Consider the following 26,567-nt stretch of genomic DNA (forward strand, 5'->3'; position numbering starts at 1 on the left):
AAAAAGGATCCAGCTCTACTTAACATAAACAATGGCCGTAAAAAGACAGTGATAGCAGATGCAACAAAGAAGGCTCCGGAGAGTGTGAAAACTTCAGAAGATGATTCAAAGAAATTGCCAAAGCCTCACAAAGGTAGCTCTAACCCAGATAAGAAAAAGACTGAGCACAAGTCTGCTCATAAGTTGCCCTCTCACAAAACGAAAAATTCAACCAAGGTCACAGTGACAGCCACAAAGACTGTTAAGGCTACTACAGCCAAGAAACCTAAAACAACAGTAAGAAGGACAACTCTTGCTCAAATCAACGCTACCTCTCCGAAGAAGAAGTCGAACATAACGATAAAAAGGACCTCAAGTCCCACTAAATCCAAGGCTGTTGCTAGGAAGAAAAACACTAAAAAACACCAACATAAAAAGAAAAAATATTTTGAATCTGGAGTTTTGGACCTGCTGAGGCTTCTAAATGGAGATTCTAAATCTGCTAAGCAGAGCAGGAATCAAGAAGGTTCTCTACATATTGTCTTGGGAAAGCTGGCCATTCCCATCAAAATTATCCCTGATGACTAGAAAATATGTTGTTGTTGTATAATTTTTTTTCAGTTATTTTTTTAATTTCTCTGATCTTGGTCCTATTTATATATACTACAATCATATCAATGGAATATAATGAAGGCACAAATATTACAGTACTTACAGTATTTTACAGTGACTTTTAATTTATTAAAGGTATACTCTGCGTTTACAGTATAGACTAATACAAAAGTGTTTGGGGGGTGTTTTCCTCTGCAGAAAACCAACCATTTTTTGTCATTTCTTCTCTCCCCTCTTATTCTGCTGTGTTTGCTACATTTCTAAGCTGCCACTTTTATCCCAAACCAAAAACAAATTGCAGCATAGTCACAGTGGATATCTTTAAAAATGTTCTGTGCTCTGCTCTCTGTGTGTGTTTGACGACTGAGCTGTGCTGCTCACACAGAGCAGAGACCACAGGGAACAGCTTGAAGCAAAATTCCTCTCCCTCTTACTTACTTGCTCATAAAGAGGGGCCAATTTTAAAGGGACAATGCTTTGTTTTTGTTTTGTTCTTTTTGGGGGGTTTTTGCAAACAGTAACCAACAAGTCCTGCATTTGATACCTTTAGTGTATTATTCCTTTAGTCTTTAATGCAGATGCTTACATATTTTTAAGTGTATTATGTGGCAAAGTACTGTCAGAACTATTGCACACAATTCCGCTATGAAGAGATTGCTCAGCATGTGAACCTTTCATATGTGTACTTTGTTCACTTCATTATGGGCATGCTACCTCAAATTTGACCCCTAAATGTTCCTCTGCAGTCCAAGGCTTTGGACATAAAAAAAAAAAAAGAATCCAAGGGCAAAATTTTAATATTGTTGCTTTTTATTGTCATGTAAAAAAAAAAAAAGTGTTGCTTTCTGCTTTTGGAGATTGTTCTTTGCGTTTTATATTTTTATAATTTCCATATGATGTTCTTTCAGTATGACAATTTTGATGTACTGCATGTTTGATTTTTGTTATTATGATGTCTGTAAAACAAGATTAAGTAACTCCTTTTGGAAAGTTCTTGAAGTCCCAGTAGACACTTTGAATAGTGTTTCTGAAAACAAGTTTATAGCATGGAAGTCTGCTTTCTTGGCTGTTGACCTATGGACCTGCCAGAGGATAGGTGAGGTAAGACTGATAGCAGTCGTCCCTGCACAAATCGGGTTTGGATGAGCTGGGTGACAGTGCCAATGTATGCTTGAGCTGATGGTGCTTTGCTTTTCTTTGTCACACTATCAAAAATGATCACTTTCTTCCGCCTTAGCATCTTCTCTTCTATCTATTCCTAGTAGCTACTATTCCTACCTCTGCTTTCTTTGTTGTCACATGAGTTTAGATTAATAATTGTTTTCATCTTGATCATTTTTTTCTGGTTTTCTGTAAATTGTAGTGTTTCTGTTCATTTGAAAAAGAGATTCCTCATTTTCAGCTGTACAACACTCCTGTGAGAGATGGGATCAACATCTGAGACATGTTGAAAGTTTTATCAGAGGCTGTGCTTCATCCATCTCCAGTGCAGGCAGTGTTTAAAACCTGTTAGTATACAGCGGAAAAGCTGGGTGATTTGGTTCATGTTGATGTAATGCTAGCTGTCTGTGTAGATGCGTATACTTGCTGAATGGAGTAACAGAATGGTACATGTGTTTCTTGTCTGAGTCACTCAGTCCTTTGTTTCTCGCTGAGGTCTGGTTTGGGTCAAGAAGATGCCTTAAAGGACATTATTCATCAAATGTATCTCTTCTTGCAGGCTTCCCAGCTTCCTGCCCCATTGTTCTTCAGGTTAATACTTTTTGCATCCTTCTTGACTGGAAATATTTACTTTAACTATCTATTTTTATTTCAGATGTGCTCCAGGATACACTGGTAATCCAATGCTTGGACAGAGCTGTAAAGTTGGCAATGGACGTGATGGTAAATTCAGTATTTTGATCTAGAAAAATAACAAATCTGTGCCTTATTTTTATAAGGAAAATACAAGTTGCAAAGATACTATTCAATACAGAACTTACTGTAATCTTCTACCTTTCTGCCGTGTGACAGAGTGCTATAACTGTGACCAAAGAGGGCATGAAAGCTGCAATAGTGGTGTGTGCAACTGCAAGGTGATCAGACACCGTCACTTCATGTTTGCATTAATTCCTTAGGTATTTTCACCTTCTGAATATTATAGCATGGTCTGCTTGTATCTTTTTCCTCTGATGCTGGTGTAGATGAACGTTGAAGGCCAGTATTGCTCCACCTGTAAGACTGGGGCCTTCCATCTGAGCCAAGAAAACAAAGATGGCTGCCTGTCCTGCTTCTGTATGGGTGTCACTCAGCAGTGCTCCAGCTCAACCTACTACAGAGATCTGGTAAGACTTTAAATAATAGTAAAAATACAAAAACAGATAGAAATAGTAAAATTATTCATGAACAGCAGAACATTTAATGATCAAACCAAATGTATGTTTGCACTGTTATACAGTAGCAGTGATTATATCAGCAAATGAGTTACTTATTTACATGTGAGAGGAAAAATGTGTAGTCTGACTCAGGAAAGGCTAAATTTGCCTTTATCACAATTTGCTTAAGTGCTTCTAAGCCAGTGATTTTGGACAAAGATCTACTGATATTTCCCCATGTAAGCAATTATTTCCAGGAAGAATAACTTCTGTTTTTTTGGGGGGAACTTTTTTGCTTAGAACTGCCTCAGGGCAACGGGGTAAGAAATATGAAGTCTGTAAGACACATAGATTATATTTTTAGAGTGGTGTTTAAGCTTATTTAATGTAAAAGAGACTTGATAGCTTAAGTCAGGGTCAAGGCCCAGCAAAGACTCCAATATGGCCTACTGGGCAACGTTAGAAAATGTGATGGAGGGCATAAATCTTGGACTTTTAACTGTATTATCATAGGTTTTACAGTGTTTCCTGCTGATAAAGACCTCCGCTGTAGTCATTCATACTACACCGAAGTAACAAATAAACAACTGAGTGACAGAAAGGTTCCTGTTTTTTTCATTATTGCAATTTCCCCCATTTTGCTTTCTTCTTTGGTACCTTTTTTAATGTATCTTTTGTAGTGGGTCTCTATTAAACCCTGCACTTTCATTATTCATGTGCAAGAAGACCTTCAAGTCTCATGCAGTCTGTATCAAGCCTGTTAGTCTGCTTTTCAGCACAAGGTGGAAGGGTGTTCTGTGCTCACAGCCAGAATATGAGAATATGACATCACCATATTAGGGGTATCAACTTTCGCTGATCTGAAAGTGTAAAAATGTGTTTGAAGTGGAGCGTTTAAAACCGTCTGAACTCTGAGCATTTGGATCAAAGAGATTACTTATCTGTGGGAATGTTTAATAGGAGCGTCTTTTATCACTTTAAAACTTTGCGATTAAAAAATGAGGAAATGCAAAATATTTTTCTTTTAAGCACCTTATTAATTAATGTTTTTTAAGTGGTACTGCATTATTTAGTGGCTTGTATACTTAAATTTGCTTTGTAGGTGTCCTCAGTCTTTTCTCCAGGGAACTTCCAGGGATTCGCTCTGGTCAACCGTCAGCGCACCAGTCGCATTTCCACTGGTTTCACTGTAGAGATTTCCAATGAAGGCACTCAGCTGTCCTACAGTAACTTTGACTACCTGGGACAGGAGCCTCACTACTGGCAGCTTCCAGGAGTTTACCAGGGTGATAAGGTCAGTATTAAAAAGAATATACCACAGATACAACAGTTAAAACACCCCCATGCTGCATATAAACATGCTCAGCAGCACACATCAGAAACAACTAGACCATCCTACTCAACTATTTTCTCCCTTTTGCTGCTTTTTCTTACTTCAAGCTTCAGCCAGTCCTTTTAGAGTGAACTTGTTTATCAATCTTTGCGTGATTTCTTTTCCTTCATTCCTGCAGTGGTTTCATCTTTTAAATCTGAACAGCATTTACATTGGCAAAATAATTTGTATAGATTTGATGGCCCCAGTGACGACTCACATAATGTAGCTTGTTCTTTGTGTTTGTCTCCCTCTCCACGCTCTATAGAAAAATTCTCATTTTGCTCGTGTGAAACGAAAAGATCAGGTATACAGTTGTTGTATGTTGTGATTGCTGTTAGATCATATAAAAGCTGGTGATTTTTTTCTGAAGTGCAGTGTTATCTGGCATGTTTCAAGTAACTGTACTGCATTTGAAATACGCTGGTTGATGTACAATAATAATAATTATCATGTTATGCATATATCATGAATATGCACTGAAAAGTTCTGTGATCATTTATCTATACTGGCACAGTTATTTATTAGATGCATGCCATTTTTACAGCTGTGCATGCATTTTGCAGCTGAAGGTGGCAAACAAAGGCCCCTTAGAGTTACCCACTTTTATCGAAGTCCATATTCCACATCGCTTTCTGCTTCACATGATAAAAGCCCTGTGGATTGATCATTAATGGTCCATTAAAGAGCTTCATAAACTTTAACTTTTACTGGAATAACACTGCCATAACACTTGCAAATACCATCAGCTCAGTGGTGAGCAAAGTGATCAAAGAGCTTACTTTATCCACATCAATAGAGTGATTCATATTTGCCAGAGGAGCAGCTAAGGAAGGATGCTTCCATCTGGAACCTAATGGCCACTCAACGTAAAGACACCCACAGAACCAAAAGAGCTAGTCAGGTATTTGGTGTGACCTGCACTGTAGATCGGAGAATGTAAAACTCGTTTGTCTAACAAGAATAAGTGATGCACAGTGTTTTTGTGGACATCTATAGAAGTAACATCATCATCTTGGTTATTAGATGTAGCAGCATGAACACTTGGGTTTGATGAAGTGGGACTGAGCAGAAGCACATCGTCAGATATGAGCGTGTGTGCATGTGAGTGAGTTATAGAGAACTCTGGCATGAATAGCAAAATCTTAGTTTCTTACGTGAAAGAACTTTTTAAGTGTTTTGTTGGTGTGACTACATTGTTTGAGTGGAAATAATAGAATGAGCCTATCATGGGCAGCATCTACAGTAACTATATAAAAACTGATTGCCTGCATAACCTGGTGTTTCTAAATAAACTTTGTCACTTTTATTGATGGTCAAGCAAGTTTTCCATGGTAGGTCCCCTTTCTCTTGGAGTGGGTATATATCAGGTTACCTATTACCTGTCTCTGGTACACCACTTTCCCCTCAGGGTGCTGTCAGAGAGCTGGATGATGAAGTCTGGGCACTTCTCTCTAATTTCTCCAATGGGCAAGCTGGTTCTCCTCCATTTTTTCCCTCCTATAAATCCTCCTCCTTTCCTCCGTACTCTTCTCCCTATACTTCCCGAGTCTCGACTTCCTCTTCGTCTTCCTCTCATTCTCGCTGGTCTTTGCGTAACCCGAGTCCCCCACCCCCCCCATCTGGTATCGCTTCAGTTAGACCAACTCGACCCCAACCTTACTCCCCAGGACATGCTCGTCATCTCCAGGTACACTCTGTCAGTGATTGCAAGAGGTTTCGTTTATTTTTCGCAACCCTTTTGCTGATGTCTTGCATTTCTTTTTGGGGCCTGGTTCTCCCGTGAATCAGCAGAGCAAGAACACAGTGAGCAAGACTTATAGTACGACTGGTGGGACCAGCAAGGTAGATAGTGGAATGACTGAGTGACTAACTTCATGTACATTATAATCTTAAACCTTTAAAGTTAATTAACAACTTTCTTTTTTTTTATTTGTCAAGGGTTGTTTTTTTTTCCCGGATATTTAAAATAAAACTTAATTATAATTTGCGACATTAATGCTGAATATAATGCATGTAGTTCATAAACACTAGAGAATGGGTAGTTGACTTAATTCTAGTGATTAATTGGAATGGAGGTATTTTTTGTTGTTAAGCAAATCACTCCCACTCACTGCTGTCACAGTGTGCACTGTAATTCTCCACTTAACACTGGTTTTTATAATGGCCTGTCATTATGCTGTTGTCTGGTTTAGATCCCCATCTAATTGAGGCACTTGTTAAGCTGTCATTGCCGTATTACTGACTGTGCAAGTTGCTGTTTTAGTTGTCAGGCAAGGCACAGTGCAAGTGCTCTGCTGTTATCGATTGGCAGCAATGAAACTCCTACGTGAAAACATCTACTTCAAAGTGTTTAGTTACATGTTATGTTTGTCCCCGATACTTCCCAGGCATACTTTCTGGAATTCTTGCTTGCTTGCTTGTGATTTAATCTTGCTGCTTAAGTCTCGCTCGCTTCCCGTGGCTTATTCTCCTTCCTCCTTTGCCTCTCAGTACTTTCTGGTCTACAAAGGTTTCAACTTGCACCAGGATGGTCTGCTCTACTGGCAGCTTCCAGGGCAGTTCACAGGGGATAAGGTAATTGTGAAAACGTGGCTCGCTCCTGGTCATCCCCTTAGAGGTCACATAAAATATTGCACTTCTATTATCCTCAAGCATTCCTACATACCTGTCCACAAAACCTATGCCCATAGTTTTCCAGTTGTCCCCCACCCTTTCCCTTCAGTGTAGCTTCTTGATTTCCTGTCCTACATTCCTCCTGTGTATTAAAATGTGAGGGCTTTTTGCCATGTTATGATTGGAGTTTTAACTGCTTGGCTTTTTGTAAAGTGAGATGTAATGCAAAGGTCAGAGATCATGTTATTAGATTTTCTCTTAATTAAGTGATGAAGTGATGAAAACATGCGTGGCAGTATACGTCTCACATGAGACAAAAGCAGCAGATGCAGCAATGTCATGACTTTCATTCTTTGCTATGGCCTCCGGCTTCAAAAGCATACATAAAGCAAGTTGATGGTATCTTTCTTTGTTAATGGCCTTGGAAAAAATAACCTTCACAATCACAGAAGCCATTAGACATCCATCCCATGGATAAAATTCAGGGAATGCACTTTTACATGTATTTACAACTCTGCAAAATGTAAAGATGCTCACATGTTGGAAAAAAATCAGTTTACACCTTTATATCCTCCTATCAAAGGACTTGTTGTCAGTAAAAACTCACTTTCCACCAATGTGTTTCACATTTCTCTTTTATCTTGAGAACTGCAACACTCATTAACCTGACATTAAATTTCACGCTTTAGGTGGGGTCCTATGGTGGAAAACTTAAATATACCATTTCCTATGTGGCTGGTCCGAGAGGAACGCTCCTTGATGATGCTGACGTTCAGATTATTGTGAGTATCTCTGGGAAGTTTGCTGTTTTCTGCCATTGTTATATGCATTAGGAGGATTTGCTCACCTGCTTGTGTTTTTCCTTCAGGGTAATGACATCACCTTGGTAGCCCGTCAGCCTTGGCAGCGGAGGCAACAGGGCAGAGAGATGAATACATTTGAGATCGTCTTCAGAGAGGTGAGTGGTTCATAACTTAGCCTTGCTGTTCAGATGGCATGCAAAAAGTTATTATTACTATACTGTTATAATGTACTTTATGTTATTTTATAAGCCAATTTAATTATAAGATAGATTTTTCCAATTTAAATATATTTTTAATTTTTACTATAGGCCTGTGTTATATATATAGATAGAGAAAAAACTACAGCAAATTTTAGGCTTGTTGAAGTGAAACCATCCACGACTAAGCCTGTCCTTTGTTTTCTTACCTTCCTGAAGCTGAACATGCTAAAACTAACTTTTCTTAAAATCTACACACCAATTGCTTTAGCCTATTTTTTTTCCCTCCCCACTAGGAAAATTGGCGTCGACCTGATGGCATGATTGCCACTAGAGAGCACCTGATGATGGTTCTGGCTGATCTTGATGACATCCTGATTCGAGCATCCTACTCCACAGAGATGCGCTCCTCCAGCATCTCTGACATCAGCATGGAAGTTGCTGTGCCCAACTACAGCGGCTTGGCACAGGCCCTCGAGGTGGAGCAGTGCCGATGCCCACCTGGATACCAGGGACTCTCCTGCCAGGTCAATATTTTTTTTAATAAATTTCTCAGATTTTTCTTTCTTTTTCCTTTTTACCTGATTGTGCCTAAATCAAGTATGTGTCATTTTTAGGACTGTGCTCCTGGCTATACCCGCACCGGTGGTGGCTTGTACCTGGGTCACTGTGAGCTCTGTGAATGCAATGGTCACTCTGACTCCTGTCACCCGGAGACCGGCATCTGTACAGTACGAAGCACCAGATCAGCTAATGATTGGTATTTTTCTTTGAATTAAAGCTTCCTGACAAGATCTCTAAACAGAGTATTTGCCTTCTTCCAGAGCTGCCTACATAACACGCAGGGTGAGCTCTGTGAGCAGTGTGCTCCTGGTTTCTTTGGTGACCCCACTGTTGGCACTCCAGAAGACTGCCAGCCATGTGCCTGCCCTCACACTGACCCAGACAACCAGTAAGTTCTGGCACGTATATTAAGACGTTACATTCCAGCTCTATTTATAGCTCAGGACAGCTGTCCAGTGCAATTAACCCTGTCTTGTAGATTTTGGAGTATTGGTGAAACATTACCCTGTTTACTACAGCCTTATATCAAATCCTGCGTATTTCATTATCCTGATGAAAGTGTCTGATTTTGCACTTACATTTCACTTTGCCATAACATAATTTTGCTGTTTCATGGCAATGAAATACCAAATCTGTTGAAAATAATAATTTTGAAAAACAATTGTAAAAAGGCAAAGTCTTAAAGACTACTATAACTTCCATAAAGGACCCTAAGTCTAGTCAAAATTACAAGTAAACACCAATTACTTGTTAACTGAGTTTCTAGACCAACACTTTTACTTTGTGTGTAACTTATGCAGGTTCTCCCCTACCTGTGAGAGCCTTGGAAATGGAGGTTACCAGTGTACTGCCTGTCAGCCTGGCTACACTGGACAGTACTGTGAACGGTAAGATAACTGCTACTCTCAGAGAGAATACCTCATGTGTTTATTTCAGACAAACCTTAATAAGATGAAATGCATCATTTATGAAGATACACCTACTGGAATTTCTGTAAAAGTGCTTTTGCGTTCCATGGACTGTTGTGAGACGGGTTTTTTTTTTCTGTGCCTGTTAGTTGTGCTCCTGGATATGTTGGAAATCCACAGGCAAGAGAGAAGTGTCGTCCAAATGATGGTAACGTTTCCATGCTTCCAATAAAATAAATGAAAGCCTTGTGCTGTAACTGTGCATGAAATCTATAGGAAACATAATAATTCAGAAATTTATGAAATTTTTGACTGTTCTCACAAAATTCTTCTCAGAGTGAATTCCTGAGTGTTTATATTGACCGTTGCACCTCCAGTTGCAGCCCCACTCGTAGTCAGAATTTATCCAGAGAGAGTCCTAGTGCCACAGGGAAACCCTGTCACTCTGCGGTGCCAGGTGTCTGGATCACCTCCGCACTATTTCTTCTGGTCGAGAGAAGATGGACAGCCAATATCCGGCAGTGCTGAGAGACATAGACAAGGTACAAGATTCAACCCTTTCACCCTAAATGTAAATGAAACTGACATGATCGTATCTTGTATAGTAGAATGATGATATATATGCAAATGCGAAATTTGTGTGTGCAGGAGCCGAGCTGTACTTCACCAGCGTCCAGCCAAAGGATGCCGGTGTTTACATCTGCACCTGCCAAGACCAGCGCAGCACTAACAGGAGCCACGCTGAAATTGTTGTCACAAGTGTGTATGGGTATCACTGTCACATTAAGAGAAAGATGTTTTTCCTGATGCTGCCTGTTAAAGAACACCAAATATATGTCAGCTGTGGTTCAATAAACACTGATTTTTATGATGAAAAAAAAAAAGGATTTGGGCTTTGTGGTAAATTTAAATTGGTGTCTTGTGTTGCATTCTGAAATCCTCTTGAAGTATTTTTAAACAGTCAATGTAATCTAGCTCTCCCTGTCACCAGGTGTCCCTTCCAAACCTATCCAGGTAATCGTTGAAGAGCCCAAATCCCAGACTATAAGGGTCGGGTCTACTGTCCAATTCATCTGTACTGCACAGAGCAAGGTAACGCTGGCTCATCCTTTATTTATGAGACACTGAGACAGTGTTTTGGAGATGCATATCCTGTGAGATTCATATATGTTTATCTGCTAACTTATGTACAGTCACCAGCCTACACTCTGGTCTGGACTCGAAGCGGCAATGGGAAACTTCCCAACCGTGCCATGGACTTTAACGGCATCCTAACAATTCAGAATGTCCAGCCCGAGGATGCAGGTGTCTACATTTGCACAGGTTCCAACATGTTTGGCATGGACGAGGGCAGAGCCATCCTCTACGTGCCAGGTTCGTGATCCTTGGCACCGCATTCCATTACCCATCACGCCTTGCTGCCATACCAGCTGTGACTACCATACTTTCTCATCCTCACACATTACCCCAGTCCGTCGTCTTACAGTAGTGCATGCTTTTCGTTTCACGTCGTGTGATGTAAACACTCAGCTCAGGGTTAACAGCTTCCTAAGCGCTTGCAGTTCTAACTCCCAGTGCTTTCGCCCTCTGCTCTCAGTTACCACATATATGACATGTCTGACCTCATGCTGCCAATCAATCAGCTCTCTTCTCTGCTTTTTTTTAAACTTACAGTCTTTTGTGTCTCTTAATGTGGTTTCCTGGAATATATATGAAGAAATACAGCTTGTGGGTTTGGTAATAACTGAAACTGTAGAACATAAGATATAACACACAATATACATGGGCAAGCATACAGATTAACTAATGGGCACTCAAAGGTCATATCTCTTTTGGAGATGTGATTTGTGGACAATGCTTTCTGCCAACACTCTGATGAAGCTACTGCTGATTTTTATCTTCTTGTTTGTTTGTTTTTTGGTTTATATATTCCTAATTAATCGGTGGTGGTCTGGTTGCTTCCTGATTACTCATAGATTTTCTTGTTGGTGCCGCCAAACATTTTGCTAGCAGGGTGCTGGATTCTGGTGTGCTCCTATGCTCCTCCCTGGCTTAAGTGTAGTGTGTGTAGCGTAGCGCATAATGACGAGGGGAAATGCGGATGCCACGATGTGTGCTTAGTGACTCTGTGACTGACATTCAACTAGGACTTCACTGTAAAGGATGAATAGGAAGAAGTCCTACTACTCTTGAGTATTTGTGTTACCCAACTTTTAAAGTGTCCTTTCATGAAACTACTGGCTGCTTTGTTGCTCCACTTACCATCCTGATGATCAACGTTGTTGAACAAAATGGTGCTACTAGTCACACAGTTGGTTAAATCTATGTTTAAATTTACTGTTGAACTGTGCTGTACTGTTGTAATAGTAATGTTTCATTCCTTTAGTGTTAGTCCACCTTTGTATTGATTGCTACTTCTAATTTTTTGTTGGTAAAAACTTCAATATCTGACTTTTTCATCTGACCTGCAGAAGAAAAAGGAAAAAGCATGTATTAAATCAACTACAATTGTATATTATGTTTTTTATTTACACTTTGTCAATGTTGTTGGTGCTTTTGATTCTGTGATTGACTGAAATTTGTTAGCCTAGAATGTTTTCATGAAATCAAACATATAAGAAATGTAGATTTTGGGTGGCTTTTTAAATGAACCTTTAAAAAAGGCAACGTGGACACAGTTACATGGCAAGATGTTTGTTTACATTCACACATTTAAGTATTTTTACTAAAAAAAAATACTTTTAAATTTCACAGGTTAAACTTTAAATGTTGTCTTTTTGGCTTTATTTCAGTCGACTGAGTAAATTTCTTTATTTTTCATTCTTATTAATTCAAAGGCTACATGTCAGCATGTATACACAAATGTGCTTTTATATATTTTTTTAATTTACTCTCCTTTTTTTTACTTTCTTTTTAAAACACACCAAAATTATGTAATGTACACTACAATGTATTTATATTAACTGTGAAATATGTTTAAAAGAAAAAAAAGTTATTAAAAGTATCACATATAGAACAAAGAGATTTTTTTTTACAGCCTCACTCATTTACATCTATAATATATTTTAGATTCAGGGTGACCACAAGCTGTATGTTGGCTTTTAGCACCTGAAATTTCTGTATTTAAAACAGCTTCTTGCTACTAACCTGCATGTGGCTACTTTGTATATCTTAATTTTGTGTTGCTGAACAGTTCTCATAGTGATGCTCTTTGAGTCTGTGTGTCTGTGTGTTTATATGTTTCATGATTCTTTTGTCTGTTACACATGTGGTAGTCAGACTTTAAAGTCTAAGTGGGTTTTCCTCATTGTTAGATAAGCATAAAACTGATACATTTCAAAGCATCATTTTGGAAACTATCTTGACTCACACAATATGTATTAGGTAAGTATTAATTTGAATGCATGAAGCTATTTAATGGCACCACGAGTGACAAATTCTTAAACAATTTAAAAAACCACAAGCTGAAATGGAAAAACAAATGTCAAAGTGGTGCCATTTGAATTCAATCCCATGATTTTTTTAACATGTTTAAATCGTGTGTGATGATGTTTGCAATCGAGTGGGAAAAACTACGGCGACTCACATGCAAGGATGGATGTAAGTGTCTCTGAGGAGATGCGAGGTAAACCACCGTTACTTCAGAAAGCTGACCTGTCAGTTTACCTGTTCCCTTCATCCCTCCCTCCCTTCCTCCCTCCCTCATATCCAGAGGCCTCACAGACTCAGATGTTTTACACATCCTATGAAATGTTTGAAGGACGCAGACATAGTAAGTCCGCATGAGCATGATTTCTTCTACAGGGTTCCCTAGAAGGACCCTCCTCTCTCTGTCTCCTTTACATGCATGCTCTAATCTTCCACAGCATGGATGCGCTAGTGATTTGGTAACATCCATGTACAACCACCCAAGCAACAGCTGCAGACGCTGCATAAATAATAGCCTGGAGCATACATGCTCTCTTATGTGGTGTTCAAAAAGTATCAAAAAAGTCGAATTTAGAGCTAAAAATGTGTTTTTTGTGTCCTTCTTAGAATTAAGGCTTATAAGATTGTACATGAGTGTTACTGGTTCCTACTTGACTTTTTTGGTTCATTTGGATCCATCACTGCTGGGAAAAGTGCATGTTCATTCCAATGGGCATCTCCTTGTGAATGTAGAGTCTACTTTCCATTGTTTAGAAAAAGACTTTTAAAAATCAATTTTTTTCAGTCACTGGAGTCCTTTCAGTTACTTTATCGTCCTAGTTACAGATGACCAAAAATGATGAAATATAACGTGGACAAAGTAATTAAGTCTGTTTTGTTAAAATAATAATTGTCCAGCTAATTTTCTGGTTGTGTACTTGCATGTTTTATATGACAAAATGTCATATAGGAAATGGCACTTCATCCTTACCTTCTTTTCCTCTTCACTTTCCTCTATCGTTTCAGGAATCATGCTAAACTTTTTTTATACTGTCATCTGGGCTTCAAACATCATACTGTGCTTAATACATCTCATCACAACCCCATTGCATCATAGCTAAATGTGCATAGCAGACTGGAGTCCACACTTCCATTTGTGTGAAGAGATACTCAGATGGAAGTTTACTTTAAGTAACACCGTGAGTGTTTAGGCTAAACTATACTGCAGCGGCTTCATACAATCAAACACTGTATGAAGAAAATATTTGTTTCTTAAAGCAGTATCTTAATTCTAGTGTGATTATAGATAGTTGTTTTCTGCAGTGGCCACAGGTGAATTAGCTCAACGAGTAACAGAATGGATTTCCATATAATATCTGTGGTGCCCAGAGAATAACTCTTATTCCCATGACTATTTTCCAGACTCACTCAGTGCTCAGTTTATGTTTTTTTGAATAAAATTCCTCAACAACTTCTTTATGGATTGCCATGAAATATGCAGCACTACACATATTCACATCCTTTCACAACTGTTTGTAAACATCAGTAAACCTTTCACATAGCACCATCATCAGGCCGAGAGTGTCAGGTATTTTTTTATAGCCCTAAAACTTGTTAAATAAAAACATCCAAACTTTTTGAGCTCTTCTTAAAATGTGATAATTAGCAAATTATTCAATATATTTCCTAAACACATGCAGGTTAACATGTTTCTTGGCATTTAGTTAAAAAATAGTACAAACTAATGGAACTACTGATATTGCTAGTCTATTTGAATAGCAAATGAAATACCTTTACTGTAATACAGTATAACCAGAGTAAAAAAAGATGAGAAGAATTATATCTCAAAAACTGGGCAGATAAAAACCAAAGCTAACTGCTAAGACAGATCCCATGTTAATAATGTGAGAAGTAGTTTTTTGGTGGGTTTTCTTCCTTTTATGGTATTTTAAGTGTTATTGCATGTTGCACGGATTCTACCATAGACATTTACATCCATCCATCCGTTTTGTTCCACTTATCCAATCCAGGTATGTGTGGGTGGGGGGCAACCATGTCTGCCCTGTGACAGACAGGTCACCAGTCTGTCAGTGGGCCAACACACAGAGACAGACAATCATTCACATTCACGCCTTCAGACAATTTAGAATCACCAGTTAGCCTAACCTCATGTCTTTGGACTGTGGGAGGAATCCAGAGAGAACCCAGGCAAGCATGAGGAGAATATGCAAACTTCACATAGAAAGGTCACACGGAGGATTCATACCCACGGCCTTCTTGCTGTGACGTGACATTTACAAAACATAACAAATACAAATAATAAAATACATCTATAGTCATAATCAAATCAGTTCATAGATGCTAAGCCAGTGTTCAGACTGTCATGCCTGCCTCATGTCCCACAGTGAACGCCCTGGAGTGTTCGTGTCACTGGGGTCAGAGAGTCAAAGATTAGCCAAGGCTTCAAAAATCCCAGTTTTCAGCCTACAGTACATAGCCTCCTCCCATCCGACTGAAAGAGCCCTTTCTTTTGGTCTGCTACCCTGGGATCGAATACACAGTCCAGAAGCTAGCCAAACTGGCGTAGACAGCAATATACCCAGAGGCCCTGCCAAGGACTGCATGCCACATCTCATCTGTTTTGTCTGCACTGGGGATTTAGGCTGCCAAGTGGGTTGAGGCACAGGCCATCACTTTCTCTCTAAGTCTGATCAGTCCCTTACATGTAAAAACATTTCCACAGTTTGTAATAAAATAACCCGATGGTCAAGCAGAGGCTGTAGTCTCCTGACAAAAATTCATGATTCATTTAGAAGGTCTGTTTCTCCATGTTAGGTCTGGCGAGATTTTAGAGCTGTGCTTGACTGAATTGTGTCCTTCTGTAGCTGCAGAGGGAGCCCGGCCTCTGGCCACTGTAACTCCCTCAGTGCTGAACGTCTATCAAGGCCAGAGGGCAGAGTTCCACTGCACAGTAACTGGAAACCCAATCCCTGCCATCGAATGGATTGGTATGATAAGTTGGATTTCATTCTTAATATATTTAATGCAGGGTTTCTTGAGCTATTTCTAGTTATTTAAGTAGAAAGACCAGATTCTGCTATGTTGTGTTTGTCTCTAGGAAATCTAGTCCAGCAAAAGAAACCTACAAAACTTACCCCCACTGCTTTGATTTTGTCATTAGTGACATTAGTGTAATTGTGTGATCCCTACAGGAGGTCCAGGTAACCGAATGAGTCAGAGAGCAGTGATACGAGGTGGCATACTGACCTTCACCTCAGTGGACGCGGCTGATGAGGGAGACTACACCTGCAAGGCCCTAAACACGCATGGCGAGCACACAGCGCGGGTTTCTCTCCTTGTCCAAAGTATGCACTGTGTTTAAGTGTGTATGCCTTTTTATTTCATGTTTCCACAGAAACATTTTGAGGACTCACAACTATCTGGGGACAAAATACAATGTTCGGGTTTAGGAATAGAGTGGTTTTCTAAGTTAACAGATGATTCCAGTTTCCTGTGATCACAATATGTGTCTTTGAATGTCATGTTGCATTCTTTGGTTAGACTCTAACCCTAGCGGTCTAGGCAACCTACCTCAAGTCCAAGTCAGTCCTCAAAATACAGAAGTCCAAGAAGGTGACACATTGAGGTTGTACTGCAGAGCATCGGGATCACCCACCCCGAAGCTCACCTGGCTGAAAAATGGAGGACAAATCCCCCCTCAGGTGAGCTATATCCATCTTTCCGGTGCCTGAAAGAACAGCATTTAATTAAAAACTGTAACCGCATTTATATTCCTTTCTGTATTATCTCTATCTAAAACCTCAAGGTAAGTCCAGTGCCGATAGTAATCAGAGTGTTTATGGCTGTTTCAGCATTTTGACCTCTTAACTTTATTTTTCCCTCCCTTCTGTTTGTCTCCTCCTCTTCTTTTTTTTTTGTCCTACCCTGTTCTGACATTTGCTCAGGCTATTCCCTCTCACGGTTTCCATCAGTTTAAAAGCAACAGTCTCGATGTGTTACAGAGACGTATTGAGGACCTGCAGGTCTGTCCATCTGTCCACCGTCTGTCTGTTTTGTCTCATAGTTCACATCCATTGTCCTCTACTGACCTCGTCTTCACACATTGTCGACTAAGTGCATGATCAAACGTGTCCTTGATTCACACCTTGTAAACTATGTTAATTTGTCACAGCTGCTCACTAAGTCATTGTGGCATTGGTGCCAAATACATTAAAACCAACTAGCTTGGCCCGGTTGACTTCTTAGTGTACTCGCATGCAGTACCTGTTTTTAAATTATGTTGTAATAATAAAGACATTCCATGGTGTCCTGTTTTTGTGCTGTCCATATCATACCATCCCTCAAATGTTTGGGTTCTCAGCACCCAGTTGACCCCCATCATTCCATTGAGTGTATTAACAGCACTAAGTATACAGTAGGTACTGTAGGTATTTCAGACATATTTTTCTCTATGCCAGGCGTAGCCCTCTGCCCCCCTGCCCAGAGGGTTTTGTGTTAGTCTGGATTCTGACCGGCCCTCCTCGGCTTGACAAGGGCTTCGGGGCCTGTTTAGTTCTGCCTCAGAGAGCCACTGCGTTGTGTCAGCCTTTCCCAGGGGGAGCCGGGCTCTGCCGTGCGACCACGCAGAAATTCTGTATGCTCTAGCAAACAGCTTGCTTTGAAAACTTGTCAATGGGTTCAGACACACATTGAGCCACAGCCCGCCTCAGCCACTGCTCGGTTTAGCCTCCCTCACGGTTGAATGGTCCGAAGCTAAGCAGCTTTGTCCATGGATGCCCTGACACCCCCCGGATACAGTAATCCCTCCCCAGACCAACCCCTTTCTGTTTCTCCTCCCATCTAAGGTGTTTCCAAACTTAATACAAGCTCATTTTCAGCTTTGCTGGGCATCTGACTGCCATGTGGAGTAGAGTACAAACAAGTCAAGTTGCTAGCTGAAAAGTCTCAGGAGCTCATAAATATGTGGTGAAATTGTTTTAAGATATTTGATGGTGGATATAAAGTTTAGACCTGTTTTAAAATGCTAACTGTCACAACCTGTCTTCTCTAAATGTTGTAATTTTTTCATCATTTTGGTGATCAACAACTGTAAGCTGTAGTAAATTTACAGTACTGTGCAAAAAGTTTTGAGTCACCCCAAATTTCTTTATATTTTGCTGGGAAAGTTGAAAATAGGTACAGTGATTTATTGAAACGTGCAAATGTAAATCGAGGTACATTATGTAAGGCAAAAACAGAGTTTGTTCAATTTTAAACCAGCTTGAAAGTCAATAATTGGGAATTGGGACTGAACAATAATACCTGTTCAGTTGCTCTTAAGCAACATTTCTTTGTAAATTCTTGAAGCGGTCTGCAGCATCTGTTCCTAAACAGATACTGTTTATTTGCTCTAGATACTTTTTTAGGCCTGGTAAGTGGTACGTGGCTTAAAAAACAAAAATCCTTCCTTTGCAAATGGTCTAAAAGGATTAAAAAACAGCCAATGTTCAAAGAATTTTGAAAGACCTTCATAAGAGAAAATGGAGAAGAGACCACCTAAAAAATCAAGAAGGCTGCTGGAAGCTTGGGAACAAAATATAAAGAAAAGTCCTCAAGATGAGTGCACAGTGCTGTAATTATCACTGATCATGGACTATTAACAAATCATAACATCGTAGTAAAGCTGGCACTACTTTTTACACTTCCATGTACGATGGACAGTGTCACCAAATTCATAAACAACTGTACAAACTAGAGTAATAACAGCTCTTGTCTCGTCTTTAAGACCTATGCTATAGCGCTTTTGTGTTGCTTTTAGCTAGTAATGTGACTCAATCAGCAATGTTATATTTGTGCTGTTTCAAGGGACACAGGTAAGTAATGTGCTCCGTCAGTTTATGATTTATCTTTGTCAAATATGAGGCAAATATAAGTCAAATAATGCTTGTTTTGTATTGTTTCACAAAAGAATGGTAATGTAGTTTCTAAGTTTGTCTCATTTTTGTATGTCCTCTCCAGGCTCGTAATGACCGCACCGACATCGGTACTCTGTTCATCCCTAATATCAAAGTGGCCGACTCGGGTACTTATATGTGTGTCGGCAGCAACAGCATTGGCTCAAATAGTGCTCCCATTAAAGTCAGTGTGCACAAAGGTAAGACAGCATGGTAGTCAAACTAAAGTCATCAGTGTCTCAGACACAACTTTGAATTTTAATTTCATTTTATTGTGTTTTACTATAAATTCTCTGACAGATAAAAACACTGTTCAGCTTAACTATTTATGTTTGTGCCATGCAGCTGATCATAGCTATAATGTGGTGAGCATCCAACCATCCATAGCTGATGTCCAAGTAGGCCACAATCTGGAGCTCAATTGTTTTGCGCCAGGAAATCCTCCTCCCCCTGTCATCTGGACTAAAGCTAGTGGACACCTCTCTGCCAATCACCAGGTAATCACACATTGTGCGTCATTGTTCCTCCATTTGATAAGAGATATCTTATATGCTAGCAAGGGAAAATAATCTATATAACCTTTATCTTTTCCAGACTGCACATAAATTTGGTTCTTTGACTTAGACTCACTCAACATGCATACAGTACATACTATACAATCACAAGGATCGCGGTTCTTGCCGAAGTCCAGTGTATGCACAACCTACTTTTGTGCCTATCCATTATATCAGTTTTGTCAGCATTTTTATGTCAGATATAGTAATAGTAATATATAATCCTTAGTAATGCATGCACAGTTAGCATGTATTTCAGACAAAAGAACTTTGTAAAAACAGTAAATAGTAAGAAAAACTTTTAAGGTTTGGAACGAGACATTACTGCTGACTTTTTTTAATGCTTTGACCACCAGAAAGTTATGCCATCTAGTTCAAGAAAAGGCTGACATTTCCAAAAATGATATCTCCAAAACTAAGCATGTCACACAAAATAATCTAGATGGACACATCTGTCAAAACAGCTGCGAACCACCAAGTAATAGACTTTTCAGGCCTTGTGGTATCTGGCAACAAGATATGAACTGCAAATCCTTTAACTCCCCTAAGTTTCAATGTGATGACAGACTTGTTGTTCCACAGCAGCTCACAGATGCTCAGTTTGAGTTTCATCTGGGGAAATTAGCTGTAGGGTTCATCCTTCCCACAGAGCATCCTGGTGGCATTGCTTCCCCTGGTAAATGTTAGCTGTTCACACGATTTCAAAGAGAAGGGAATCAGCTGGCTTCCTTCAATTGCTTAAAATGTAGTTCAGTCCCTGGTCTGTGAATTTGCAGCCCTATATACAACAGCATACTTTATGTTAGTAACTATCATTAAATTTCCCGTAACTTGTGTGAATATATTCCTGAGCTTAACGTGTAATGTTGAGACATAATAATCAATTATATTGGCTTCATTAGTGAGTGGTTATAATGTTTTGCTCATTAGTGTATTGATTTTTTTTCCAGTAGTAAATGTAAGGTGGTAATTTCATCTTGCATGTTCAGTTGAAGCAACTCGATTCCTTTGTGCAGGTTGTGGGCAGTCAGCTACGAATCCTGTCAGCTACTGCAGACGACTCAGGAGAGTATATCTGTCGAGTACAAGGAAACCCCGGCGGCTCTGGATCTCATGTCCATCAGGCCTCTGTCTCTGTGTCTGTTACTTCGTCTTCTTCACGTAAGTTTGTGTGGCACTGAGAGCCTTCCCTGAAAAAGATATCATACGGGAGCACATGTTCTAAAACCTGTGTGGATCTTTCAGCATTGATGGTGCCTTTCCAGATGTGCAAGCTGCCCATTCTATAGGCACTAATGCACCTCCATAATATGAGACATTCAGAATTCAGAATTGTACGTTGAGGAACATTATTCTGAAATTGCTCAAATAATTTTTCTGCTGACTGGCATCCCTCTTTATTTCAGAGAATCTATGAAAAGATGCTCTTTTTAGACCCACTCATGTTAGTGACCTGTTGCTAATTAACCAAATTCGTTGCAAAATTTTCTTCCAGCTGTTTATTTTTTATTTTTTGGTAACACTTAATTTTCCAGTCTTCTTTGCTCAGTCTTTTTTTTTTTTTGATTTTCCGCTGCCATTATATTCAAATGATCTAATATTTTTTTATGAAATAGTAAAATGACTCAGTTTAAATATTTGATTGTTTCCAATGTTCTGTTATAAAGACTGACTGACAGACTCGAGTAATCTAAGAGCCCATTGGGTTTTTTCACATTGTTTAAGCTCACTGTGTTCACCATGCTTGAGATTGACAGTACCAGGGATTTTTATTTGCCAGCATCCGTCAGCAGCTGGGCGAAACAGGGCATTACATGGGAAGGTGTTGTTCTCACTGCTTCACTTCATGAATTAACTTTCCATTTTCAGTTTCCAGTGTTGCCCAGTGTGACCTCAGATTGAATTATTTTCCCTGCAACTATCCCATGATCTCATCCTCATTCACTTCTTCCTTGACTTCAGTGATGTTTGAGTTACTTTCCCAGCTGCCAGTGTAACCCATCACCATGATGAATCTGTTGCTTCATGTTTTTGTGACTAGTATATCGGTTAAATGAATGAGATTGTTCAAAGAGATTTTGTCCAGAGTCAAAACCACTGCTTTCTGCTCCAGGCCAGCAGAGCCCAATCATTGCCATTGAACCCCACAGCGCTGCAGTGCGTGTAGGGGAGTCAGCCAGCTTCAAATGCAATGTGTACAGTGGAGCCCAGCCTGTTAGACTGGAGTGGAAACTGGCCAGTAACAAGCCATTGCCAGGTAATTACTGTGCTCAAACCGCCTTTAAAGAACAAAACCTTCTTAATAACTACTGAATTTATGACATAATTATTTACAATCAGTTACAGCTGCAGTTCACCCTCCATAATATATTCTATGTGTAATCACAAATTTTAAACTTCATTCAGGGAGCTTTTCAGAAAGTGTCCTTTTTATTGTAATAACAAATTGATACTTGCTTATAAATATGATCAATAAATATTCATATTTTCTAGAGTGAAAGCTTTTAGAGTAAAACCAAGGGTTTACTTTGGAGCTAGAAAAACATATTTGAATGTTTTTGAGAGTTTTCTGAGATTTAAGGATAAAAACCAGGGTGTTTTCACACATTTACTATAGTTCTGAACTTTTCTAAATGTTACCACATGTCCACCTCAGTTAAATTGGACAATAAAAAATCTTTAACCTGAAAGTTCACAAGTATAATGTCCATATTGTGTCAGATTGCTCAAAGGTGGGACATTGAATTCAAAGCTTCTGTGTACTTTGTCCTCCATGCTCTCGTCAAGCAGCTTCTTAGCCTAAATCACACAGAGCATTTCTAGTATTAAAAATATGACTAATACAAAGTATTTTCTGCTAAACAAAAGTAGAAAATGTTCAGACAGCACCCCAACCTGAAAGAGAAATTCTAAATGAGTTTTCATTAGCACTCTCCTTTCCCGTGAAGTTTTACTTCTTTCAAACCCCACACCGCCAAAAAGGTTCACACTTTTGTCTGTCTTAAAGAAGTAATTAGATACCTCTTTGTACCAGTGAATAAGAGATTACTACTGCTGATTTTGTAGGCTGAGTACAATTTTTTTAAATGTCTTCTTCAGTTTTTAAAGCTAATTTAATGTTTCATTTGCCACTGTGTTCTGCAGACAATGTCAAAGTCAGCTCTGATGGTTCTGTTATTACCATTACCAATGCACGCACCATCAACCATGGTGCCTATCGCTGTGTGGCAAGCAACCCATTCGGCATCACGCACACCATAGTGTCTTTGATTGTTAAGGGTAAGCTGCATGCATGTCATTCAGCACTTTATTCAAACTGGTTTGCACGATGGTTCCCTCTAGTGGCTGCTTAAATATCAGCACTCCATACCAATATTGTGCGTATGTACCTTCAGAGGCTCCTGTGGCCACGGTAACCCCTGTCGGGCCTGTGCAGATTAGGGTGGGTGAGCCCATTAACCTGGAATGCCAAGCTTCAGGAGAGCCCCGCCCCTCGGTTTCATGGCACAGGCTTGACAACAACCGCAAGGTAGTGCTGAGCAGTCCTGTGCTCGTGGAGTCCAACGCAGTCATGCAGGTACTGATATTCTTAGACCACTGTCAAAATTTTCAAACCAATCCAGATTTCTACCTGTTTTCCTAGTTAAAGACCCAGCTTCCAAGTCAGTGCTTGTCTGTTTATTTTAATATTATCTCTTTTAATTATGTCCTTTTTTCAGATACTAGCAGCACGTCCAGAAGACAGTGGCACATATGTGTGTGCAGCTCGAAACAATGAAGGTACTACTGAGACCAGGGTGGAAGTAATTGTCGAGGGAGGATCCCAGTTGCCTACAGTGCCCAGGGCCTTTGTTCCTGAACCGCTTATGATTGTAGTGGAGGGTCAAACTGCAACACTGCGCTGTGAGGCCCACGGTAATGCCTGCAGAGAAGTTATTTTGAATTCATCTGAAACCTTTTTATAAATACACTTTGACAGTTTTTATGTTGTAGTACTATAAAAAGGTAAAACCTGTAAAATCAGCTTCATTTTAAGTGAATACTGCAAGAAGTAAACAGTTTGAAAGTGTCCATTTCAAGCCGAGCTGAAAAGAATATATTTATTTCCCTGCTTTGTCTTTTGGTAGGTTTCCCTGCCCCAGAAATCAGGTGGACCAAGCTGCGGTCCCCTCTGCCTTGGCGGCACATGCTTGTGAACAACAGCTTGGTGTTGCAAAACGTTGGCAGACAAGACTCTGGAGAGTACATCTGCAGTGCCACCAACAACATGGGCACCACTAAAGTCACCATTACGTTAGATGTAGAGAGTGAGTGTCTGTATTTCCATCGTTGCTTCTGTAGTCACTTTTCAGAGTCTGTCTGGGTATGCGTGTACTATGGATTTAAAGTAGTTTTGCAGTCTATAGTTAATCTACTGAGTTTTTCCTCTCTTGTCTCTAGCTCCTCCGTATGCCACCTCTGTGCCTAATGATGTGGCTGTGCGGGTTGGGGAGGTGATCAGGTTGCAATGCCTGGCCCATGGAACTCCTCCTTTGACCTATACTTGGACCAAGCTGGATGGAAACCTCTCGCCAAGGGCTGAGGTTAGGGAAGGGGACCTCCAGATAAACCTAGCTACCTCTGAGGATGCTGGAAGCTACAAGTGTGTGGCCAGCAACAAAGTGGGCAACAGTGAAGTGATTGCAAAAGTCACAGTCAGATGTGAGTTAGGCCAGTAGTCTAAAATAAATACCACTCATATTTCTTCTTGTGAAAATTTCTTCTTGTAACCGTTATGTGCTGTGTCACAGCAAAACTTAGACCACAGTCTTCTTTCCTTTTTGTAGCTCCGTTGGCAGTGCGTGTAGCACCACAGGTTGAAGTAAAAGCCCAGGGCAGTGCTGTGGAGTTCACCTGTTCAGCAGCAGGTGGTGTAGAAACCAAGATTGAGTGGCTAAAGGAAGGAGGAGCCCTGCCACCAAACAGCCACATCAAGGATGGAGTGCTCAGGTAATTCGTTTTGGATTCATGAAAATGGAAAAGAAGTCATAATTAAAAACGTGTCAGTATGTGGATGTTTGTGTGTCCTGAAAGCTTAGTCTTCTCATCTTAGTCTTCCCAAAACAAATTAAACATAATAAACTCAACAGATCTACCTAAAGGTGAGGTGATATTGTGTACTTTGGATTTTTTACAAGTCAACAAATGTGCATCAATTCAGTCATCACATGAATCAATCTCTTAATGCATTTTGAGTTTTCTATATTGTCTCTGTTAAGGTAAATTTGTTCCTACTGAACATTTTTAAAACAAGTTACAGTAATGTGATTTTAATTTTAAAGGGCAGATTATGAAAACTGCATATCAAGGAAAAAATATGATGAATTTATGGGGACTATGTTCAGACGTGGATTTGGTGTGCTTGTGTTTATTTCAGGCAGGAGGTTAGTACAGAAGGAATGAGCTAAAAGTAAACTGCAGAGCCTTTGTTCACTGTGATAAATACACTCTCCTAGCACGACGGTGTAGTTTGTTGATATGTTTGTAATGTTTTTTTTTCTACAACAACTGAGGTCTATAGAAGCAAAAGTAAAATAATCAAGTCCCTTAAATGTTCTATAATATGTGTTCAAACTTTTTTCCAATCACCTTTTCCTGCAGGATTGAGAACCTAGAGCAAAGCAATGAAGGTGTTTATATCTGCCGAGCTAGCAGCGTGTATGGTCAAGCACAAGACACTGCTCGTTTGACAATCCAAGGTCTGTTACGTCCTTTGTGTATACGCTAATCTATACACTGCTTTATCCAAACCAGTTCCAACCTTATTCATCTTTGTTATTTATTTTTTCCACAGCCTTGCCAAAGGTCATGATCAATGTGCGTACCTCAGTGCAGACAGTTATGATTGGGAACTCTGTGGAGTTTGAATGCCAGGCTGTTGGTGACCCAGAGCCCACAGTAAAGTGGAGCAAAGTCGGTGGGTCTCTGCCACCTCACATTGTAGTGAAGGGTGGCATGCTGAAGATTGAACAGGTGACAGAGGCCGATGCTGGCCAGTACCGCTGCACAGCCACCAATGATGTGGGCTCAGTACAGTCTCAAGTGGTCCTGAATGTCCAGTGTGAGTTAATAATGGGACATTTTTCCCTTTCATCACATAGGCAGATGCTTGCACTTTCAAACATATTAATGACTTAAGCTCCCACTCATCATCATTTCAATTCCTAACTTGTTTGCACAGCCCTTCCTCAAATTGCTGCTCTGCCAAAAACGAAGGAGGTGGCGGTTGGGTCAGATGCAGTCTTGCCTTGTGTGGCCTCAGGATATCCTGTTCCTGATATCAAATGGTCTAAGGTAGCCTAGCAGACATTGTTAAGCTAGATTATTGAGGCTAAAGTCTCTCTTTGGTAAAACCTTATTTAAAAAATATGTGGATAGTGTGTTTTATGTACAAATCTTTTTATTTATTTTTTTTGTTTGTTTATCTAGCTTGATAGGGAGCTTCCTGCTAAGTGTTTCCAAGAAGCCAACGTGCTGACAGTTCCTCGGGTCACCCATGAGGATTCTGGCACATACGTCTGTACAGCCTCAAACAAGCAGGGCAAAGTGGAGTCCTTTACTACACTTGAAGTCCATGGTTAGTGTGGGGAGTTGAGATATTAGTAAATAGTTGTGAGTATGAACCAAAGAAAAGCCTGCGTTAACTATAATGTGATTCTTTTTCTTGTTTTTCCTTCCAGAGAGAGTGATGCCATATTTTGCCCAGGAACCCTCGTCGTACCTCACCCTGCCAACTATCAAAAATGCTTATAAAGCTTTCAATATTAAGGTCAACTTTAGACCTGATAACGTTGATGGTAAGGATGTACATACTTAAATCTGCTTTAATTGCATAGTGTATATTTTGCATTACTTTTTTGTTAAATCTTGCGCATTGTTGTGTAGTATATTTTTCATATCTCCTCATGTGTAATTTCACTGCGTCTCCTGTCCCTTCCATCTCTCTCACATCTCACCCGTGTGGTGGGAAGGTCTCATATTGTACGCTGGTGAGTCTCAGTGCTTGAGAATCTCAGGAACTCAAGAATGATGTTGGCAGTATTGCTTTTTGGCTGCATCAGATTTTCCCATAATGCATCCAGCTCGGAGCTGATTTTGGGGCTGTGAAACAGATTCGACATGGTGCATGGCCAATGTTTTTGTACTGAGTTTTCATTCATGATTCCAAGAACACATTTGGTAATATTAGATGTGATCAGTATTAAAA

General features: G+C 39.8%; 1 protein-coding gene across 12 annotated transcripts in view; it reads left to right on the top strand.

Moving 5' to 3' along the window:
- The window catches only part of hspg2 (heparan sulfate proteoglycan 2), a 95,710-nt gene that overhangs the window by 53,985 nt on the left and 15,158 nt on the right, over positions 1-26,567 (top strand). For 5 of the 12 annotated variants that reach the window (XM_040037936.1, XM_040037940.1, XM_040037941.1 and 2 more), the window contains 41 exons: positions 2,408-2,475; positions 2,605-2,666; positions 2,775-2,915; positions 4,048-4,239; positions 4,586-4,624; positions 5,117-5,221; positions 5,729-6,007; positions 6,109-6,162; positions 6,811-6,894; positions 7,623-7,715; positions 7,802-7,891; positions 8,230-8,460; positions 8,551-8,664; positions 8,758-8,885; positions 9,298-9,384; positions 9,555-9,613; positions 9,783-9,947; positions 10,054-10,164; positions 10,397-10,497; positions 10,599-10,779; positions 13,118-13,177; positions 15,699-15,821; positions 16,026-16,178; positions 16,375-16,535; positions 16,779-16,856; positions 18,832-18,967; positions 19,113-19,264; positions 20,338-20,482; positions 21,435-21,578; positions 22,466-22,600; positions 22,717-22,898; positions 23,041-23,236; positions 23,449-23,628; positions 23,762-24,022; positions 24,148-24,310; positions 24,962-25,059; positions 25,155-25,421; positions 25,542-25,654; positions 25,790-25,937; positions 26,041-26,157; positions 26,332-26,349. In XM_040037936.1, the coding sequence (XP_039893870.1) occupies positions 2,408-2,475; positions 2,605-2,666; positions 2,775-2,915; positions 4,048-4,239; positions 4,586-4,624; positions 5,117-5,221; positions 5,729-6,007; positions 6,109-6,162; positions 6,811-6,894; positions 7,623-7,715; positions 7,802-7,891; positions 8,230-8,460; positions 8,551-8,664; positions 8,758-8,885; positions 9,298-9,384; positions 9,555-9,613; positions 9,783-9,947; positions 10,054-10,164; positions 10,397-10,497; positions 10,599-10,779; positions 13,118-13,177; positions 15,699-15,821; positions 16,026-16,178; positions 16,375-16,535; positions 16,779-16,856; positions 18,832-18,967; positions 19,113-19,264; positions 20,338-20,482; positions 21,435-21,578; positions 22,466-22,600; positions 22,717-22,898; positions 23,041-23,236; positions 23,449-23,628; positions 23,762-24,022; positions 24,148-24,310; positions 24,962-25,059; positions 25,155-25,421; positions 25,542-25,654; positions 25,790-25,937; positions 26,041-26,157; positions 26,332-26,349 (5,414 nt within the window). The remainder of the gene's footprint in view (positions 1-2,407; positions 2,476-2,604; positions 2,667-2,774; positions 2,916-4,047; positions 4,240-4,585; positions 4,625-5,116; positions 5,222-5,728; positions 6,008-6,108; positions 6,163-6,810; positions 6,895-7,622; positions 7,716-7,801; positions 7,892-8,229; positions 8,461-8,550; positions 8,665-8,757; positions 8,886-9,297; positions 9,385-9,554; positions 9,614-9,782; positions 9,948-10,053; positions 10,165-10,396; positions 10,498-10,598; positions 10,780-13,117; positions 13,178-15,698; positions 15,822-16,025; positions 16,179-16,374; positions 16,536-16,778; positions 16,857-18,831; positions 18,968-19,112; positions 19,265-20,337; positions 20,483-21,434; positions 21,579-22,465; positions 22,601-22,716; positions 22,899-23,040; positions 23,237-23,448; positions 23,629-23,761; positions 24,023-24,147; positions 24,311-24,961; positions 25,060-25,154; positions 25,422-25,541; positions 25,655-25,789; positions 25,938-26,040; positions 26,158-26,331; positions 26,350-26,567) is intronic. The other 7 variants (XM_040037937.1, XM_040037938.1, XM_040037943.1 and 4 more) reach the window with 7 other exon arrangements.

The sequence above is a fragment of the Simochromis diagramma genome, unplaced genomic scaffold, assembly GCF_900408965.1.
Source record: "Simochromis diagramma unplaced genomic scaffold, fSimDia1.1 OVJJ01000061.1, whole genome shotgun sequence".
Lineage (NCBI taxonomy): Eukaryota > Metazoa > Chordata > Actinopteri > Cichliformes > Cichlidae > Simochromis > Simochromis diagramma.